We start from the raw sequence: 21,969 nt of genomic DNA, 5'->3' as shown, positions 1-21,969 counted from the left end.
TATGATAAATTGACCCTTAGTGTTAGGGGGATTAAATACACGGGGATAGGGTGGGATATGTGTTGGTGTAGGGGTTACGGGGAACGGGTGGGATATGTGTCGGTGCAGGCTCGATGGGCCGAAATGGCCTCTATCTGCACTGTGGGGTTTCTGTGATTCTGAGTACTCCTCCCGACTCCGCAATACCGAGAGCCGCAGGAGTACTCCTCCCGACTCCGCAATACCGAGAGCCGCAGGAGTACTCCTCCCGACTCCGCAATACCGAGAGCCGCAGGAGTACTCCTCCCGACTCCGCAATACCGAGAGCCGCAGGAGTACTCCTCCCGACTCCGCAATACCGAGAGCCGCAGGAGTACTCCTCCCGACTCCGCAATACCGAGAGCCGCAGGAGTACTCCTCCCGACTCCACAATACCGAGAGCCGCGGGAGTACTCCTCCCGACTCCCCAATACCCAGAGCCGCAGGCGTACTCCTCCCGACTCCACAATACCGAGAGCCGCAGGAGTACTCCTCCCGACTCCGCAATACCGAGAGCCGCAGGAGTACTCCTCCCGGCTCCGCAATACCGAGAGCCGCAGGAGTACTCCTCCCGGCTCCGCAATACCGAGAGCCGCGGGAGTACTCCTCCCGACTCCGCAATGCCGAGAGCCGCAGGAGTACTCCTCCCGACTCCACAATACCGAGAGCCGCAGGAGTACTCCTCCCGACTCCACAATGCCGAGAGCCGCAGGAGTACTCCTCCCGACTCCACAATACCGAGAGCCGCAGGAGTACTCCTCCCGACTCCACAATACTGAGAGCCGCTTGTAGGAGCACGAGCTCGACCCCTTGGTTTTGCCTCCCCTCTCTCCACAGGACCTACCTGCAGGCCGGCTTTAGCCCTGGAGCCAACTGGAATGTGTTAGGCCCCGACCAGTGAACTGCATTGGATATCCATTTGGCACCTGCAGCTCGCCACTTCCATGCTAATGAGGCCCGATGACAAATTTGGTTTGAGCCTCAAGCTTGCATGGACTGGCGGGTGGAGTAATCCCACTGGCGTGCTGTTCATTTTGGGCGCCAAATCGAATTTTTCAGTAATGACCGAAATAACAGAAAAACTTACTATTTTGGAAAAATATCCATGAAACACAGGCTAACAAAACTTCAATTTCCAGATTGAAAAGCAATCCATTGCATTTCTAATAGTGTGGATTGCTCCATTAACAGGATCTGATCACTTCTTAAATTTGAAAGAGACCATTGCACAGCTAGGCTGAGCTCGCTGGCCTGATCACTGATAGTGCTGCCTTGACTCTCGCCTCAATAAGATGTGGGTGTCGAGACAAGTCAAGACAATGGCTAAAGTATATCTTTCCTGTTTTCTGTGCCACCGTTATCTACCAAAAGTGGACACAAGAATGAATATATTGTTCTTACTTCTGTTGTAAGCAAATTGACCAAGTTTAACACCCACCACTGCATTGTTCACGAAGCTCTGGCAGGTCGAGTGGCCCACCTGCAGCCAGTCATGAACATGGGCACCAATTTTATTCAGGCATGACTCCTCAATTACTGCCAGTTTAGAAATCTGATGTATGATGGCTCAATCATGGTGCACTACCTCAGCAGTCTTTTGAATTGAGTCACAAAATACACTGTGTAAAAGAAAGGCCACTGACAAGATATCTGCTGCAAGGTGTGGTGGCAGATCCTGCATTTCTAATAGAAATTAGAAGCCACCTGAAACTTCTCAACATGAAGCTGCAAAATGACGTCATGACAGAGCGTTCCAGCTACGTGCATACATTTAAGACTAAACTCTGACGGTTAGAAAGCCAACTGGCTTGCAACAAACTATTTTGCTTTGTTCGGGCATTCAGAAAAAGCTGTCGGGGCCGACAAAGCAGAAGTCCCACATCTGCTTCAGGATAATGAGGTGGGGTGGGCTTTGCAGGACAGTTCTCCAGTTGTCCATGCTCGTCAGAGGAATACAAGAGTAGGCCATTCAGTCCCTCGAGCCTCTTCCGCTATTCAATTAGATCATGGCTGATCTGTATCGCAACCCCATTTACCCGGCTTGGTTCCATATCCCCCAATGCCCTTACCTAACAAACCTATCAATCTCAGTGGTCAAATTAATTATGTTTCTCCTGCTTCACATGGTTCCCTCAGTTCAGAATTATAATTAAATTTAACACCTATATGTATTACCTTATGCTTATCAGCATTCCGCAATCATCTCCCCAGTTTCCCCACACATCTTTCCTTTCAACTATCAAATAGTAAAACAGACAACTTACAATATTGTGGTTGTTGCTGAAGCAAGCTCCTCCATGAAGACGAAACCTTAACTAGTGAAACTTGCTGAGTTTTCAGTGTCGTCTTGTAACACCACCTTGGACAAGAAGCATCTTCGAAACACTGTCATCTCTGGGATCCTACCTACAACAAGGTGAGAATTGGCTATCTACACTGTTTAGCTGTGCACCTGCTTAAATATGGCATTCCAAATGTCATTTTACTTAAATCACTTTGCTCGTATATAATTACTGCTAGGTTCCCATGTGCAGCACACCATTCCTCTACCAAGGGGCTGGGCAGTAGGAATCCTGTTCCCAGACTTGTGTTAGCAACCAGTAATCAGATGCATGACACTGGTGCAGCTTAACCAGGCATTTGAATTTTCTTGCCTTTGGTCCTCCTCTATCTTTGTGATTCAGTGGACTTTTATGGGTTAGCTAGGTATCCAATATATATGGAAACCCATCACTGAGCATCTCCAAGCTACTAAGAAATCCACATACTGTAGTTAGAATTTCTGGCTGCCCAACTGTGGTGATTATTCTTGTTTTATAAGAAGCATTGTAATTGGTTGCCTGTTTTCCTGCCTTGAGATATATGCTGTAAACTTATTGGTTAGTTGATTCCATGTGACCTGTGGTGGCCATCTTAAATTCAGTTTTCTGCAGTTTGGTTGAGACTGGGTGCTCAACATGTACTTGCTGGTTTTTTAAGGTTAATAAAGCCTAGCTTTTGAAAGGCAATCTACTCTTTATTTCAATTTATTAACCTTTTGCTATAATGGAACGTATCTTCGACCGGAACGATTTAATGCTGACCCTAATTCTGCAGGAGTGGATGATCAATGGAAACATTGGTATCGTACATTTGAAAACTTTTTGGGTGTGTTGGATCAGCAATCTCTAAATAAGTTGGATATACTAATCAACGGCTACTAATGTGACCCCCCATGAAAGGCTCTTCAACTATCCGCGGAGATCCACTACAGGATATTCGGTACCTTCATGGCTTACTATGCAGGGACCTGTGCTGCTCCGACGCCATGTTAGACTGTCAAAGTATGATCCTTTAGTGGAGGAGGTGGAGCTATTGGAGGCAAATTCCCAATATGCTCACATTCGATTCCAAGATGGGAAAGAAAGTACGGTTTCAGTTAAAGACTTAGCTCCTTGTGGTGGCCAGCCCTCTCCTGAGGACATTAACAATAGCCATAATTCAGATAATGTTGATGTCGTCACAGATACTACGAACATTTCCAATCCTATTGCAGACACTTACAATTCTCTTAGTCTGCCCCCGATGGATGTTCATGACACTCCCAGTCCACCTTCTAATGGGACTTCCAATCCGGAAACCATTGATAATCGGGATATTGATAGCCTCCCTGCAGAAAATATTTCTGTGTCTCCTGGTGTGGGAGGGCAAGGAACTCCACCAAGGCTAAGAAGGTCGACACGAACAAGATATCCGGTCGACCGATTAAAAATTGACTTTTAAAATAATTAATAATTTAATAGTAAAATTTTAAAATTGTTGAAGGCATTATACATGTATTGCTCTAGTCATAAATAACTAATTGTAAACTGTAAAGGCTACCTAGGTTGAAGTATATTTTAAAAGGAGGGGTGAATGTGGTGATTATTCTTGTTTTATAAGAAGCATTGTAATTGGTTGCCTGTTTTCCTGCCTTGAGATATATGCTGTAAACTTATTGGTTAGTTGATTCCATGTGACCTGTGGTGGCCATCTTAAATTCAGTTTTCTACAGTTTGGTTGAGACTGGGTGCTCAACATGTACTTGCTGGTTTTTTAAGGTTAATAAAGCCTAGCTTTTGAAAGGCAATCTACTCTTTATTTCACCAATATAAACCACATACTCTTTCCCCCTTTCTGTCTTTCGGGTGAGACGTTAAACCAAGGCCCCATCTGCGCTCTCAGGTGGCCATAAAAGATCCCATGGCACTATTTCAAAGAAGAGTAGGGGAGTTATCCCCGGTGTCCTGGCCAATATTTATCCCTCAACCAGCATAGCAAAAACAAATTATCTGGTCATTATCACATTGCTGTTTGTGGGACCTTGCTGTGTGCAAATTGGCTGCCGCGTTTTCCACATTACAACAGTGCCTCCACTTCAAAAGTACTTAATTGGCTGTAAAGCGCTTTGTGACGTCCGGTGGTCATGAAAGGCGCTATATAAATGCAAGTCTCTCTTTCTTTCTATAGGGATACACCTCTCAAAGTTCAGAGAGCTTAGGCACAAGTTGGCACAACCAAGGCTTAGGGGCCCATTTGACTGCTGGAATTTAGCCAGATAAAACCACACAACCTATTAGCAGATTACAACTAGGTTTTCTGTTGCTTGTCCAGCAAGGACCACCATATATCTATTTGGGTATTGACTTGCAGGCTTATTGGAACCAGAGCAGAAAGAGTTCCAACCCTCAGCAACACGTCTACTCCTGCAAGTCCAATTAACGAACCTGCCTGGCTCATCAATTATCAACAGTGCCCTGGACAAATGCACACCACTGGCTCAGGTATTGGATTACTCATCTGCCAGAGGATTGACTGGTTCCAAACATTCACCGGTCATCCTGGAGCCACCTTGAACCCAAAGAATCTCACTTATCTCCTCCCACCAGGAGAGTCACAACATCTAGTGGTCTTGTACACCTGGTGTGTGATAAATGCTTCCACATCTGGTTTAATAGTACAATAACATTAAAAAGCAACAGCCAGAAAAATGGCCGGTACAAATTGCTCTGCTACTCTGCAGCATTTCCTCCCAGCAGTTACCAGTACCATTGCTCAATAGATCTTCAAAGTATAGGAAACTTTGTGCTATCCGGCACCGACGGGACCGAGCTGTTGCCGTTCCCTCAAAACTGCCGGACAAACCAGCGCTAATGTTGAAACATACGGAGATTTTGAGCTCCGTATCTGGCAACAAACCCTGTTGCTTAGCAACAGCTTCTAAACAGTCGGCCGTACTCTCTGTAGCGTCTCTATAGCTTAGCAACAGCTTCAGCGAGACCTTGCAGGGCTTGACTGTTGAGAGAAAAAAGCAACGAAAAGAAAAAAAATCTAACGAAACGGCTCCTGATTTTTGCCGGTGACTCGAGCTTGCCGGACATTTAGCCTCCGGATAACACAAAGTTTCCTGTGTATGGAAAAAAAACTTCATGAACATGGAGCTGTTGGTTCCAACAATTCTGAAGACTTATCAAGGGGGAGGATGCTGAAAAAAATATTGGTAGTAGGAGCCAGGAAGAAGGGAGCACAAAGGCAGACATCAGTATCAGTCACTGCTGACTTTGCTGTCATTAACACAATTTTTTAATGGCAAGAAAGTCTGAAACCGTAACTGATGTTTTCTAAATTCATACCATTTATAGTAGCAATTGGCAGCAGAGTGAACAAATCATTTGACTCCTACATAGTTGAGGGGGAGAGAACTAGGTGCACAGTGGGTTAGCATATTGTCCACACATCTCTAGGGCCTAGGTTCAAAGTGAGCCTAATTCAATGGGATGAAAGTCTTCTCACCCTTTGTTGCAAGGGTCCTGCACAAAATCGATTTTGGTCATCATAATGCAGTTTCCAGCCTCCGTGAGCTCCCAGCAACAACAGCCACTTGTCAATCTCAGAGCAGGCATAAAGATAATAGGTGTGAAGCAAAGAGGAAAAAACAAATCACACTTCTGTACTAAGGGACGCTTCTCCAAGTTTCTAGTTAAAACACTTGGTTGGAAAGAGTACAGAATGCTTTACTCGGCAACTAGCCATGCTGTATCCGATCTAGAATTGTTCAATAACAAACAGCGACAATCCTCATTTTGTTGAAGATGTAATCTTACCTCCCTAAATAGCTTTTAAAGAGAGTACATAGTTGCACCAATGTACTGAAAATTACATAATCTGAATCCAGCTGTACCATCTGTGATTCAACAGTAAATATATATACACTGCATATAAAAAAAACTTAAAACAGATAGCTGCAGTGCTAAGCCAGTGCTGTCCAATAGAAATCACTGACTAGCCACAGGCATGGTTGTAGCAATACTGTTTCAGTCATACACTAATTTTATCAGAAAACGCCTTACACAGAAAACATGTAAATGTACTTCACGTGTATACATAGAAACATAGAAGATAGGAGCAGGAGTAGGCCATTCGGCCCCTCGAGCCTGCTCTGCCATTCAATGAGATCATGGCTGATCATCCAAATTCAGTACCCTGTTCCTGCCTTCTCCCCATATCCCTTTAGCTTTAAGAAATATATCTAACTCCTTCTTGAATATATTTAATGAATTGGCCTCTACTGCCTTCTGTGGTAGAGAATTCCACAGGTTCACCACTCTCTGGGTGAAGAAATTCCTCATCTCTGTCCTAAATGGCCTACCCCTTATCCTTAGACTGTGACCCCTGGTTCTGGACTCCCCCGCCATCGGGAACATCCTTCCTGCATCTAGTCTGTCTAGTCCTGTTAGAATTTTATAAGTTTCAATAAGATCCCCTCTCATTCTTCTAAACTCCAGCGAGTACAAGGCCAATCGACCCAATCGCTCCTCATACGTCATTCCTGCCATCCCAGCTATCAGTCTGGTAAATCTTCGCTGAACTCCTTCCATGGCAAGAACATCCTTCCTCAGATAAGGCGACCAAAACTGCACACAATACTCAAGGTGTGGTCTCACCAAGGCCCTGTACAACTGCAGCAAGGCCTTGCTCCTGTACTCAAACCCTCTCGCTACGAAGGCCAACATACCATTTGCCTTCTTAACCACCTGCTGCACCTGCATGCTTACCTTCAGCTTATATTTACTTATTAAACATCTATCACCATTTTGCAGCCTTTCCCTTTCAACAAAGTTTGGATTTCGGCATGAATTTAGCAAACAGTGCAGCTTCTCGGTTTTGTCTAGCCGTTCCGTGCGGAACTTTGACTTCATCAGAGTGATTGTTGAGAGCTTGAAGATGCACCAGACCTGCCCCAGCTCCCCACCCTGGACATGGTTGGCCAGAACATGCCCCGATGGAGCTGCTCTGCCCCAGCTCCCCACTCTGGACATGGTTGGCCAGAACATGCCCTGATGGAGCTGCTCTGCCCCAGCTCCCCACTCTGGACATGGTTGGCCAGAACATGCCCTGATGGAGCTGCTCTGCCCCAGCTCCCCACCCTGGACATGGTTGGCCAGAACATGCCCTGATGGAGCTGCTCTGCCCCAGCTCCCCACCCTGGACATGGTTGGCCAGAACATGCCCCGATGGAGCTGCTCTGCCCCAGCTCTCCACTCTGGACATGGTTGGCCAGAACATGCCCTGATGGAGCTGCTCTGCCCCAGCTCCCCACCCTGGACATGGTTGGCCAGAACATGCCCCGATGGAGCTGCTCTGCCCCAGCTCTCCACTCTGGACATGGTTGGCCAGAACATGCCCTGATGGAGCTGCTCTGCCCCAGCTCGCCACCCTGGACATGGTTGGCCAGAACATGCCCCGATGGAGCTGCTCTGCCCCAGCTCCCCACCCTGGACATGGTTGGCCAGAACATGCCCTGATGAAGCTGCTCTGCCCCAGCTCGCCACCCTGGACATGGTTGGCCAGAACATGCCCTGATGGAGCTGCTCTTTATTATTTGGGCTTGCTTTCTTTGGTTGGCCTGAAGCAGTTATTCCGATTGGCCGAACCGACCATGATGACTGTTCCCCTATCCATACGATATTGCTGGTGTTTCCATGGTGCTGAAGTCCAGCATTTTCAGCTGTTTTACACACCAACAAGCAGTAACCAAGGAAGTAATGCACACAACACACAACTATCAGAAAACACTCGCATTCTGCTTTTCATCTTACTGTACTATTTTACCAACAAACACACAAAAAAGTTAACGTACACATGCATACGTTATGCGAATGAGTATTGAGATCATATGGCCAGACAGTTTTTGAATCAAAACTGCAATTATCCACATCTGGATTCCCAATTAGCCTCATGTGACTATGGGTTAACCTATTGGATAACACTATGCTAACAATTTAAACCAACACCTACCCCTCCTCACTACTGGAGCCAGTTCAACTATTTTGTGCAGGTGAAACCATTATGGAATCAGGGTTCAAGTCCAGCCGTTGCTGTGTGAAGAGAGTTTGGGCAGTCTCAATCCAGTCCCTAGTGGGCACGGGCCTACAGCACAACATCTTAGCTAACCTGACAATCTCACCTCAGGCGCCACAGCATGGTGTGGGAAATGGGGAAAAATGTCACACGAGTGGTTGGAGTTACAGCATGCTGTTGGGCCACATTGGAGAGAATTTGCCTCTGCATGTGGCCGATGTCATACCAAATCTGGGAGGGCTTGATGCTGAAAATGGCCATCTGAAATGGACAGAGTGCTGCTCCCCAGCATTAACATCCCTTACCTCAAAGTGCTGGCAGTTTCAAATTACAAGTTATAGCACAAAATATTCTTTGTGCTAATATTTCTCAGTTTACTGCACCATGTGATTAAGCTCACAGATTTTACTTCTAATCATTTTAACAGTTACCAGAAGCAGCTTTAAATACTTATGACCACAAGTATAGGTAAAACTTTCAGCTAAACAAAATTGAACAGCCCATCTTATCAGTGACACCCCGGAACAGAAAATTGGACCGTTCGCAATTTGACAGTAACAGTATCCCGCACATACACTCCAAATTCTGCAAGGCTTAATAATTGAGATTTCTTTATCCCTAGTTTGCTTGAATTTTGCTATTATCTGTGCTGTCTATTAAATGTAATCTTTTATTTTTGGAGGTTGTAATGTCTTGACTAGCCTTATCACACTGACCTATTGCAACCAACAAGAGATTACACTGGAAAACCCTCAGCAATTACAACTGATCCAGGTTACCGCTTTACATTTTTACTAGACATACAAAACAATAAACATCAAGTTATTCCCCTGCAATGATCAATTCCAAAAGATCAATACCCTCTAAGTATCACACAGCTGAGTCGCTGACACACTGAAGCCTTCTGAACAATATAAAATATAAAATGCTATCAAATTCTAGTTTAAAAAACACAGCAGGCACCGGGGAAGACAAAGAAATGTAACCTATTCTCTGGATTTAGATGTCGCAAACAGTTTATGACATCATCCGAAACCTTTAATTAGATTGCATCTGCCGTTACCGACGTGTAAATTACAAGGCTATGAATGATGGCATTTTGTCAAATCCATATCTAGTGTGGAATGCTCTCAATTCTTCGAATGAGAATATTCGCTCCATACCGAAGTAAACCCAACTTAGTTTTACTCTTAAAACATTTTTGAGTCAGCAATACCAGACATCATCCATGAATTTCTCCCTAAGGGTACCTCACCAAACAGAAATTGTGAATGCAATATGCATCTTCCCAAAAGGGACTGAATGGAGGTCATCGTGCAGATAAGTAGTACGTAGAGGACACTTCCAGTTTAAGAATAAAGACAATCAACAACAACTTGTATTTATATAGCGCCTTTAACTAGTAAATCGTCCAATGGCGCTTCATAGGAGAATTATCCAACAACATTTGACATCGAGCCACATAAAGAGATATTAGGGAAGATGGCCAAAAGCTTGGTCAGAGAGATACGTTTTAAGGAACATCTTAAAAGGAGGAAAGAGAGGTAGAGAGGCGGAGAGGTTTAGGGAGGGAATTCCAAAGCTTAGTGCCATGGCAGCTGAAGGCACGACCAGCAATGGTTGAGTAATTAAAATCGGGGATGCTAAAGAGGCCAGAATTGGAGGCGTGCAGATAGCTTGAGAGTTGTAGGGCCGGAGGAGATTAGAGATCGGGAGGGGCGAGGCTATGGAGGGATTTGAAAACATGAATGAGAATTTTTAAATCGAGACGTTGCTTAACCGGGAGCCAATGTAGGTCAGCGAGCACAGGGGTGATAGGTAAACAGGACTTGATGTGAGTTAAGACACGGGCAGCAGAGTTTTGGATGGCCTCAGGTTTACTGAGGGTAGAAAGTGGGAGGCCGGCCAGGAGTGCGTTGGAATAGTCAAGTCTAGAGGTCTGGATGAGGATTTTAGCAGATGAGCTGAGGCAGGGCAGAGTTAGGCGATGTTACAGAGGTGGAAATAGGCGGTCTTAGTGATGGCCCGGATATGTAGTCGGAAGCTCATTTCGGGGTCAAAAATGACACCAAAGTTCCGAACAGTCTGGGTCAACCTCAGACAGTTGCCAGGAAGACGGATGGAATCGGTGGCTAGGGAATGGAGTTTGTGGCGCCATTTATAGAACTTTATAATCCTACTAGCTGGAGTGCCCAGCGGTGCCGAGGCTTTTTCGAGGGCATGTTGTTGTTGGAAGAGAGAGAGAGAGAGAGAGAGAGAGAGAGAGCGCGACTGGAGAGAGGGAGGGGGGGGCGAGAGAGGGAGGGGGGGGCGAGAGAGGGAGGGGGGGGCGAGAGAGGGAGGGGCGAGAGAGGGAGGGGGGGGCGAGAGAGGGAGGGGGGGGCGAGAGAGGGAGGGGGGGGCGAGAGAGGGAGGGGGGGGCGAGAGAGGGAGGGGGGGGCGAGAGAGGGAGGGGGGGGCGAGAGAGGGAGGGGGGGGGCGAGAGAGGGAGGGGGGGGGCGAGAGAGGGAGGGGGGGCGAGAGAGGGAGGGGGGGCGAGAGAGGGAGGGGGGGGCGAGAGAGGGAGGGGGGGCGAGAGAGGGAGGGGGGGCGAGAGAGGGAGGGGGGGCGAGAGAGGGAGGGGGGGCGAGAGAGGGAGGGGGGGCGAGAGAGGGAGGGGGGGCGAGAGAGGGAGGGGGGGCGAGAGAGGGAGGGGGGGCGAGAGAGGGAGGGGGGGCGAGAGAGGGAGGGGGGGCGAGAGAGGGAGGGGGGGCGAGAGAGGGAGGGGGGGCGAGAGAGGGAGGGGGGGGCGAGAGAGGGAGGGGGGGCGAGAGAGGGAGGGGGGGGCGAGAGAGGGAGGGGGGGCGAGAGAGGGAGGGGGGGCGAGAGAGGGAGGGGGGGCGAGAGAGGGAGGGGGGGGCGAGAGAGGGAGGGGGGGGCGAGAGAGGGAGGGGGGGGCGAGAGAGGGAGGGGGGGGCGAGAGAGGGAGGGGGGGCGAGAGAGGGAGGGGGGGCGAGAGAGGGAGGGGGGGCGAGAGAGGGAGGGGGGGCGAGAGAGGGAGGGGGGGCGAGAGAGGGAGGGGGGGCGAGAGAGGGAGGGGGGGCGAGAGAGGGAGGGGGGGCGAGAGAGGGAGGGGGGGCGAGAGAGGGAGGGGGGGCGAGAGAGGGAGGGGGGGCGAGAGAGGGAGGGGGGGCGAGAGAGGGAGGGGGGGCGAGAGAGGGAGGGGGGGCGAGAGAGGGAGGGGGGGCGAGAGAGGGAGGGGGGGCGAGAGAGGGAGGGGGGGCGAGAGAGGGAGGGGGGGCGAGAGAGGGAGGGGGGGCGAGAGAGGGAGGGGGGGCGAGAGAGGGAGGGGGGGCGAGAGAGGGAGGGGGGGCGAGAGAGGGAGGGGGGGCGAGAGAGGGAGGGGGGGCGAGAGAGGGAGGGGGGGCGAGAGAGGGAGGGGGGGCGAGAGAGGGAGGGGGGGCGAGAGAGGGAGGGGGGGCGAGAGAGGGAGGGGGGGCGAGAGAGGGAGGGGGGGCGAGAGAGGGAGGGGGGGCGAGAGAGGGAGGGGGGGCGAGAGAGGGAGGGGGGGCGAGAGAGGGAGGGGGGGCGAGAGAGGGAGGGGGGCGAGAGAGGGAGGGGGGCGAGAGAGGGAGGGGGGCGAGAGAGGGAGGGGGGCGAGAGAGGGAGGGGGGCGAGAGAGGGAGGGGGGCGAGAGAGGGAGGGGGGCGAGAGAGGGAGGGGGGCGAGAGAGGGAGGGGGGCGAGAGAGGGAGGGGGGCGAGAGAGGGAGGGGGGCGAGAGAGGGAGGGGGGAGAGAGAGGGAGGGGGGAGAGAGAGGGAGGGGGGAGAGAGAGAGGGAGGGGGAGAGAGAGAGGGAGGGGGAGAGAGAGAGGGAGGGGGAGAGAGAGAGGGAGGGGGAGAGAGAGAGGGAGGGGGAGAGAGAGAGAGAGGGGGAGAGAGAGAGGGAGGGGGGAGAGAGAGGGAGGGGGGGAGAGAGAGGGAGGGGGGGAGAGAGAGGGAGGGGGGGAGAGAGAGGGAGGGGGGGAGAGAGAGGGAGGGGGGGAGAGAGAGGGAGGGGGGGAGAGAGAGGGAGGGAGGGGGAAGGAGAGAGGGAAGGGGGGGGAGAGAGAGGGAGGGAGGGGGAAGGAGAGAGGGAAGGAGGAAGAAACCGGGCAGCCCAGACTAAAGATGGCGCTGTTCGGGCCCACATTGAAGTTCCACCATGATCAAAGATGGCGCCACGAGGAAATTGCCGTGCTGCCAGGATCAAATATGGCGCTGTGGTGTCGCTGCATTGAACTGCTGCCAGGATGAAAGATGGCCGGGCCCAGTTGTCTGGGTAACCCTCCTCCCCTCCCGATCTCCAGAGCCGGTTGCCGGGTTAACCCTTGAGAGGGGGTTTGGGGGGGGGGGGGGGGGGCGGGGAGAGGGGATAGGGGGTGGGGGCAGAAAGAAAAAAAAGCTGTCTGCCAGCCTTCAGGGCGGGTGCGGCCAGCCTTGAAGGTGCGCGAAGAAGCCGGCGGCCATTTTCTCATGTCGGTTGGAAGCACGGAAAAAAAAAATTTCTTAATTAAAAACTGCAAAATTTCTTTACTTTTAAAAAAAGTAGCTGCAAGGTACAAAATCGGAAATCTTCTAACTTTATAAGTTCTTTCCTTAAAAACTTTCGGCTTTTGTATATCTTCTAACTTTATATCTTCTTTCCTTAAAAAACTTTCGCCTTTTGAAAACTGAAAGTTTTTTTTAAGGAAAGAAGATATAAAGTTAGAAGATATACAAAAGCCGAAAGTTTTTAAGGAAAGAAGGTATAAAGTTAGAAGATATAAAAACTGAATTATTTATTCTCTATCTCTTCACTTACGCTGCAATAGTTGCTGCAGTCACTCCAGTGCTCGCGAAGACTAAAGTAACTTTTATTTATTGTGTCTTATTAAGCATCAGGCCCTGCCCACACACGCCATAGGATTGGTCAACCATCACGTGATGGGGGAGACCGAAGGGGGGGGCGGTGAGGGGTGGGAGGAGCTTGCCACAAAACAACTGCCTAGGGTCCAGCATGGCTGGCAACAGACGCCCAAGGCTTAGAGGCCTACCTGCAAAAACGGGGAAAGGTAGGAAAATTAATGAGATTAGATAAAAGATTTAGAAAGTAATTAACTTTTTTTTAAAAACAATTTCTGGAAGTAATTAACTTTTTTTTTAGAGAATTTGTTTTAAAAGGAACTTTTTTTTTTAAAAAGACGCAGAAAGCGGGAAAAAGAAATGAAAAGTTTGGAATCAAGATGGCAGCGACTCACCTTGGTTCAGAACGATAAGGCCCGCCCACACAGGCACCGATTGGTGGACCATCAGGTCACCGAAGCGTAGGATTGGTCAATCGTCCCGTCACTCGACCGTAGGAGGGCCTGGCTGCACGCGCCAGGAACCCGCCGTACCATTGGTTGACCTCGACGTCACTCGATGCTAATGAGCGGAATGTTGAACGCTTTTTGGATACCGCGGGCGCAATTTTTGTCCGACCGAAACGTAAATACGCTTAGGACGGTTCTGGAATCGTCAGCTTTCTTTCAACGTAACGCACGTGTAGGTACGCTCTATAACTTGAGTTAATTCAAGACAGACAGACAGACGGAATGACAGACAGAAGTATCCTTTTATATTATAGATATATAAGATAGAAGATAAATAGATAGATAAAATAAATGATTACTTTCACTTTTCTTCAATCCACATACCAGTGAAATGTTTGCATTAAAAACAACCCAACAGAAACAAAATCCTCTTCAGTGGAAATATCCAAATAGTAATATTTGGTAAACATATGAAGAGTCCGTTTTTTTTGAGACCGAGTATATCTCACAATGTATTGGGTACATCCCAGTTTAGAAATCAAAGCGGAGTTTACTGCTCAGGTTAAATAAATCAGTTTCTTGTCTTTCAATGCACTATTCTGAGGAACATTTAGCATTCACGTGCTGGAATCGATATTGCATTTCTAAAGAATGAGGAGATGGGTAAATGGAAGGAACATTAATTCTCCAAAAGATGAAATTCAGAAACCAGTATCATCATCTTCTTAGGCAGTCCCTCGGAACCGAGGATGACTTGCTTCCACATTAAAAATGAGTTCTCAGGTGACTGATGAATCCAATGTGGGACCTACAGTCTCTGTCACAGGTGGGGCAAACGGTGGCTGAAGGGGCGGGTGGGTGGGGTGCTTGGGTTGACGTGCGCTCCTTGCGCTTGGCTTCCGCTTGCTCCCGGCGAAGAGACTCGAGGTGTTCGGTGCCTTCCCGAATGCTTCTCCTCCACTTTGTGCAGTCTTGGGCCAGGGATTCCCAGGTGTCGGTGGGGATGTTACACTTTTTCAAGGAGGCTTTGAGGGTGTCCTTCAAACGTTTCCTCTGCCCACCCGAGGCTCTCTTGCCGTGCCGCAGCTCCGAGTAGAGCGCTTGTTTTGGGAGTCTCGTATCGGGCATGCGGACAATGTGACCCGTCCATCGGAGCTGATTGAGCATGGTCAAAGCTTCGATGCTGGGGATGTTGGCCTGAGCAAGAACACCGACATTGGTGCGCCTATCCTGCCAATGGATTTGCAGGATCTTGCGGAGGCAGCGTTGGTGGTATCTCTCCAGTGCTTTGAGGTGCCTGCTGTACATGGTCCATGTCTGAGGCATACAGCAGGGCAGGTATCACTGCTGCCCTGTAGACCATGAGTTTAGTGCCGGGTTTGAGGTCCTGGTCTTCAAACACTCTTCCTCAGGCGACCGAAGGCTGCACTGGCACACTGAAGGCGGTGTTGGACTTTGTCGTCGACGTCTGCCCTTGTTGACAGCAGGCTCCCGAGGTATGGAAAGTGGTCCACGTTGTCTAAGGCCTTGTCGTGGATTGTATACTAAGGAATTAAGAATCTATATATAACCCCCTTCTATCAGTCAAAGTAGAGATGATCAATTACTAAAACCTAGCATTTGGAAATATTCCTGGCTAAACTTGAAACAACTTACAACGTTGTTTCCCAGGCCAAAAATCAAAAGGCAGATACCACAACAGGAAATATCAAATAACGCCAGCCACAATGCTCTTTTAAAGAAAGCCTAGGCCATAAATAAACATCAATTTAGCAGCAACAGATTTTGCCTTAAATTCTCTGGAATTCTTTGAGGGAGTAACTAAACTGACTTATGAGGACTATCAAATGAACATTATGCACTGGGATATTCAGAAAATGTTTCATGATGTGCCACATACGAGTGACGAGATGATAAATGCTCTGGAACTAGTGGCAAATTAGCTAGTTTGGTGTAAAAATGGCTTGATAACAGAAAATGGGTAGAGATGATAAATCAAAAGTTCCTGTCAGGGAGGAAGAGAAAGACATGGACTAGTGTAGTTTCATAGAGATCTGTTCTGGCTTTCCTGCTCTTCATAATATTCATAAATGATTTGGAGAATACTTCTAACCATTCTACCATAAAATTTGATAGCACCAAGTTATATGGCCAAGACTGCTAGTATCCAGAGTGATTTGGACTAATTAATGTTAAATAGATTTTAATACAAATGTAAGTGTAATGCACATTAGAACAGGAAGTATGAAACCTAGGTCACAATGACATTGGCAAAGGGGGCAGAGTTGCTTAGTGACATTAAGAATCTTTGCTCCCTTGTTTTCAGGTGACGTTGGACTGGGCTGTAATTCTTTGCAGCCTCTAGAGTGAGATGTAATACCCTTATCTTTCCCCTCAGGTCTTTCTAATATTTGTCTCCACCTTTTGAGCTGCTCTTGTTGGGCCTAACAAAAACTGCAGCACTGCAGAAAGCTCCCAAAGCTGTTGTTCACTGGTAGACAGGTGACTACTGTTAGCAGAGGCAAGGAAAACTCTGCAGAAGGTCTGAATTTGGAGATAAGTTGTTGCTATTCTGAGGCCTCTGAAATATGCAACAAAATGTGCAACAATTGACATGGTCACAAAAAATAAACTGGCTTAATTGCAAAATCGAACAAGTTAGGTGCTATAGACAAGTATTTTGCCAAACAAATGATTTCTGACATGTACAGTTTACTGTTTTTCTCAGAAACATAATTGTGATGAAGAAAGAAAACTGCTGAGGAGCAACTTAAACGTCTCATTAGGTCCAAGAAGATGATAGTCATGAAACAATACTGCCAAAACATCTCATCAGTGCAAGGTCTTTGTGCTCGTTTCTTCCCCTTTCCCCCATTAATGACTAGGGCTATTCTCAAGTATGTAGAACACAAATGATAAAATGTTTACAGTAGATAATTGAACAGTTTGTTAAAAAAATGTATATTCTATTTTAAAAAGGTACACTTTTATTCAGAACCCTTGTTGATTCAATATTGATTTTCCTTACAATTTGTAATAGGTGCCCGCTAATCATCCTACCATTGTACCATGGTACCAACACTCACACACCTCTAGCAGTAGTTCATATCCAATATTTGTTGGTCACAAATACATTTATTAACAGGTGAGCAATGTTCCCTGTAAGCTGCACGGCCACGCGGCTGTGCAGCGCTCCAGGGAACCCGTGCAGTCGGCTTTTCGATGTAAAAACCACACATGCGTGGTATTTTGAAGGGGCCGCGCAGGGCCAAAAGAAATTACAGGGAACATTGCAGGTGAGTCTCACCAACTTAGCAGCCACCACAGATGGGACTGACAGAATAATACAGACAGCCTCATTTTAAAAACACAAACCTCAGTACAGAAAACTTCTGGTATCCGGCACTGACGGGACCGAGCTGGTGCCGGTCGATCAACACTGCCGGAAAAACGAGCGCTAACGTTAAAACATACGGAGCTTCTGAGCTCCGTCTGAAGCAACAAACCCAGCCTCAAAACAGTCGGCGCAGCTTGCAAGCGTCCCTGTAGCTAAGCAACAGCTTCAGCTAGACGCTTGCAGAGCCAGGACTGGAGAAAAAAAGCAACGAAAAGTAAAAAAAGTTATCTGAACCGACTCCTGAATTTTGCCGGTGGATAGAGCATTCCGGATATTTCCGGTTAAACGAAAGTTTCCTGTACAATTATCCAAATCAGTGTAAATGCCAATTGCTTCAAATCTGATTTTGATTTTTAAGTACATCATTAATTAATTTGTGGAGGGGAAAATAGCTCTCATTTCTACAGGCACGAGCATATTTACAGAATTCTGTGTAACTTGGGGCAGATGCACAAGTTACCATGCTTCCCCAGTATAACATAATTAGCACATGCGCAACATAAAAAAGGCCAACAAGCTTGCTTACTCACTCGATAACATACCCAGTCTTTAGGGGACTAGTGAAGATGTCCCCTATATGAAGGTATGAGAGCGGAATTAATGAGAGTAGACTGGGAAAATAGATTAAAGGGTAAGACGGTACATGACCAGTGGTGTACATTTAAGGAGTTATTTTACAACTTCCAAAAAAAATATATTCCACTGAGGAAAAAAGGGTGTAAAAGAAAAGATAGCCATCCGTGGCTAAGTAAAGTAATTAAGGATAGTATCCGACTAAAAACAAGGGCATATAAGGTAGCCAAATCTAGTGGGAGGATGGAAGATTGGGAAGTCTTTAAAAGACAGCAAAAAATAACAAAAAGATTGATTAAGAAAGGGAAGATAGATTATGAAAGTAAATTAGCAAAATGTATAAAAACAGACAGTAAAAGTTTCTATAGTTATATAAAAAGAAAAAGGGTGGCTAAAGTAAATGTTGGTCCCTTAGAGGATGAGACCGGGAAATTAATGGTGGGAAACATGGAGATGGCAAAAACACTGAACAATTACTTTGTATCAGTCTTTACAGTAGAGGACACTAAGAATATCCCAACACTGGACAAACAGGGGGCTCTAGGGGGGGAGGAACTAAATACAATTAAAATCACTAAGGAAGTGGTACTTGGTAAAATAATGGGACTCAAGGCGGATAAATCCCCTGGACCTGATGGCTTGCATCCCAGGGTCTTGAGGGAAGTAGCGGTAGGGATTGTGGATGCATTGGTAATAATTTTCCAAAACTCACTGGACTCAGCAAAGGTCCCGGCAGATTGGAAAACTGCTAATGTAACACCATTATTTAAAAAGGGTAGTAGGCAGAAGGCTGGAAACTATAGACCTGTTAGCCTAACATCTGTGGTTGGTAAAATGTTAGAGTCCATTATTAAGGAGACAGTAACGGGACATTTGGATAAACACAATTTAATAGGGCAAACTCAGCATGGTTTCATGAAGGGGAAGTCATGTTTAACAAATTTGCTTGAGTTTTTTGAGGAAGTAACATACAGGGTGGATAAAGGGGAACCAGTGGACGTAGTGTATTTAGACTTCCAAAAGGCATTTGATAAGGTGCCACACAAAAGATTATTGCTCAAGATAAAAAATCACGGGATTGGGGGTAATATTCTGGCATGGGTGGAGGATTGGCTCTCTAACAGAAAGCAGAGAGTTGGGATAAATGGTTCGTTCTCAGATTGGCAACCAGTAACTAGTGGTGTTCCGCAGGGGTCAGTGCTGGGTCCCCAACTCTTTACAATCTATATTAACGATTTGGAGGAAGGGACCGAGTGTAACATATCAAAGTTTGCAGATGATACAAAGATGGGACGGAAAGTAGTGAGTGAGGAGGACATAAAAAACCTGCAAAGGGACATAGACAGGCTAAGTAAGTGGGCAGAGATTTGGCAGATGGAATACAATACTGGAAAGTGTGAAGTTATGCACTTTGGCAGGAAAAATCAGAGAGCAAGTTATTATCTTAATGGCAAGAAACTGGAAAGTACTGTAGTACAAAGGGATCTGGGGGTCCTGGTGCACGAAACTCAAAAAGTTAGTATGCAGGTGCAGCAAGTGATCAAGAAGGCCAATGGAATGTTGGCTTTTATTGCTAGGGGGTTGGAATATAAAAACAGGGAGGTATTGCTGCAGTTGTACAAGGTATTGGTGAGGCCGCACCTGGAATACTGCATACAGTTTTGGTGTCCATACTTAAGAAAAGACATACTTGCTCTCGAGTCAGTACAAAGAAGGTTCACTCGGTTAATCCCGGGGATGAGGGGGTGGTCATATGAGGAGAGGTTGAGTAGATTGGGACTCTACTCATTGGAGTTCAGAAGAATGAGAGGCGATCTTATTGAAACATATAAGATTGTGAAGGGGCTTGATCGGGTGGATGCGGTGAGGATGTTCCCAATGATGGGTGAAACTAGAACTAGGGGGCATAATCTTAAAATAAGGGGCTGCTCATTCAAAACTGAGATGAGGAGAAACTTCTTCACTCAGAGGGTGGTAGGTTTGTGGAATTTGCTGCCCCAGAAAGCTGTGGAAGCTACATCATTAAATAAATTTAAAACAGAAATAGATAGTTTCCTAGAAGTAAAGGGAATAAAGGGTTACGGGGAGCGGGCAGGAAATTGGACATGAGTCTGGGTTCGGAATGGTCATGGCCCTGTGGGTAGTGGAGCGGGCCCAGGGGCCGTGTAGCCTTGTTCTGCTCCTACCGTGTTCTAATTCTGTTAGATTTCAGGAGATGGTTTTATTCCTGTTCCTGGCTGGGGTGGAGATCGCCTTTACAGAAGGTAAGTACTGTAGAAAATATAGGGACAGAGTGATCTCCTGGAAGAATTTCGATCGCCTAGATGGGTCGGAGAGGAATTTCCCAGATTTTTTTCTCCCAAATTGGCCATTGGGTCTTTATCTGGTTTTTCGCCTCTCCCGGGAGATCACATGGGTTCGGGTGGATGCAGAGTGATAGAAGATTTGAGGTTAGGATCAGATCAGCCATGATCTTATTGAATGGTGGAGCAGGCTCGAGGGGCCGATTGGCCTACTCCTGCTCCTATTTCTTATGTTCTTATGTTCTTATGTCACTTTTTACTTTCACTTTTTCCCTCAAAGTAAAACTTCAGAATTATAATGCTCTGCGTTTGATTTAGCACACTACATCCAGAGTAGCAGAATGCAAGGACACACATATTCTACATATGGAGAATTTCCAATCTCAGCTGGCCTGTAGAACCCAGATACTCCATCACAGTGAGTTTAAGAAAATGTTACTATCCTTGGCTATGTTGCACTGGGTTGCTCTCATGTGTTAGCCAAAAAATGGTACCAACAAAGCACAATTTCTTGGATGCAGAATGGACAAACAGTGAATGGCAAGCAACCCAAGGGGTGGAGGAAAGCAGTCCTTTTAAAGAGAATGATAGGTGTCCATTAAGCAAAAGAAAAGCTAGTCTTCAAGTGTTTCAAAATGCAAAACATTTAAACTACTATAATAAATCTAAATTTAACAATTTATACACCATAAATGTTAAATGGAATATCAAGACAATGGACAAGAAACCCTTTCCCCACCCAAATTAGCATGCTCGAAGTAATGCTGTTATAGAAAATATGTCCACCCACCTAAGAGTGCAGCAAAGATAACAAAGCGACTAGGATTCAGATCCAGTTGCTTGGCAACTTCATGCATCAGGTATTGGCTGGTAGTGAGGCTTTTGCCATTCCGGCTCAGTTTAAGGGCATGGGCACTGAAATAGTACTGGATGTTACATAATGCATAATCCGAGTCATAAGCAAGCAGACCATGGAAACCGTTCTCTCTGCAGAAGGCAATCACTTCCTGATGGTGATCTTCAATGCTCTGTGCAACCTGCAAAATAATCAGACATTTTAAATATACATCACCAGGAACTGACATGAACAGTTAGCAAATAATTATATGAATAAATCACAAGGTGATTACAAGATTCTGACATAAGCTATGAAATTTTAACCAGATACAATTTTCATTTGAATTTAGATTTTTATTTTGTTTCATAGGATATTATGGTAAATAAGCATTTATAAAATATTTGTATTCAAAATTGTTACCATCAATACAACTGAACTTAATATTGAAACATCCAGTCTTTTTCCACGACATCGGGGTCATTCACATTGCAACAGAATTAATGCCTCATCCGGCGGTTCCGACAATGCAGCACTCCCTCAGTACTGCAGTGTCAGCCTAGATTTTGTGGTCAAGTCTTTGGCGTGGGAACTGAACCCACAATCTTCTGATTCAGAGGCAAGATTGGTATCACTGAGCCATGGCCAACACAGTTATGCATTTAAATAATGTATGCAGGATATCCATTGCTTAAAAGAACTCGGTCAGACAAGAGGTCGCTGTAGTTACAGTTGGCTGAGGTCTAAATGGTTAAAAATGCTTAAGTTACTTAAATGATACAAGTCTCAATTTACTGATGTCTATATATACCCATATAAGCACTGCTACTAGCAGTTTTAATTTTAAAAAGAAATCCACTATTTGTTGGCAGTAATTCATTAAAAATTTTAGATTAAAATGTGATAAAGAATTTAAGTTCTGCCACAACTATTCAAGGAAAATTAACAGGTAGAAGGCACGATATTGATTTTTTTCCTGCTCAATGATGCAGAATTTCGAGTAGACAATAAATCTTAAAAATTTTTAAAAGGTGATCTCATTGAAACATATAAGATTATGAGGGGGATTGACAGGGTAGATGTCGAGAGGCTGTTTCCCATGGCAGGAGAGTCTAGAACTAGGGGGGAGCATAGTCTCAGGATAAGGAGTTGG

The 21,969-nt window shown here is 46.6% G+C and overlaps 1 protein-coding gene across 3 annotated transcripts in view; it reads right to left on the bottom strand.

The window, feature by feature from the left end:
* The window catches only part of LOC147111120 (constitutive coactivator of PPAR-gamma-like protein 1 homolog), a 145,143-nt gene that overhangs the window by 99,738 nt on the left and 23,436 nt on the right, over nt 1-21,969 (bottom strand). For all 3 annotated transcript variants that reach the window (XM_086001690.1, XM_086001687.1, XM_086001689.1), the window contains exon 2: nt 20,772-21,018. In XM_086001690.1, the coding sequence (XP_085857816.1) occupies nt 20,772-21,018 (247 nt within the window). The remainder of the gene's footprint in view (nt 1-20,771; nt 21,019-21,969) is intronic.

Source organism: Somniosus microcephalus, chromosome 11, assembly GCF_052327205.1.
Source record: "Somniosus microcephalus isolate GS21.2 chromosome 11, FLI_Smic_1.0, whole genome shotgun sequence".
Lineage (NCBI taxonomy): Eukaryota > Metazoa > Chordata > Chondrichthyes > Squaliformes > Somniosidae > Somniosus > Somniosus microcephalus.
Note: the sequence above shows the minus strand (reverse complement) of the source record. Positions and strands in the feature narration are given on the sequence as shown.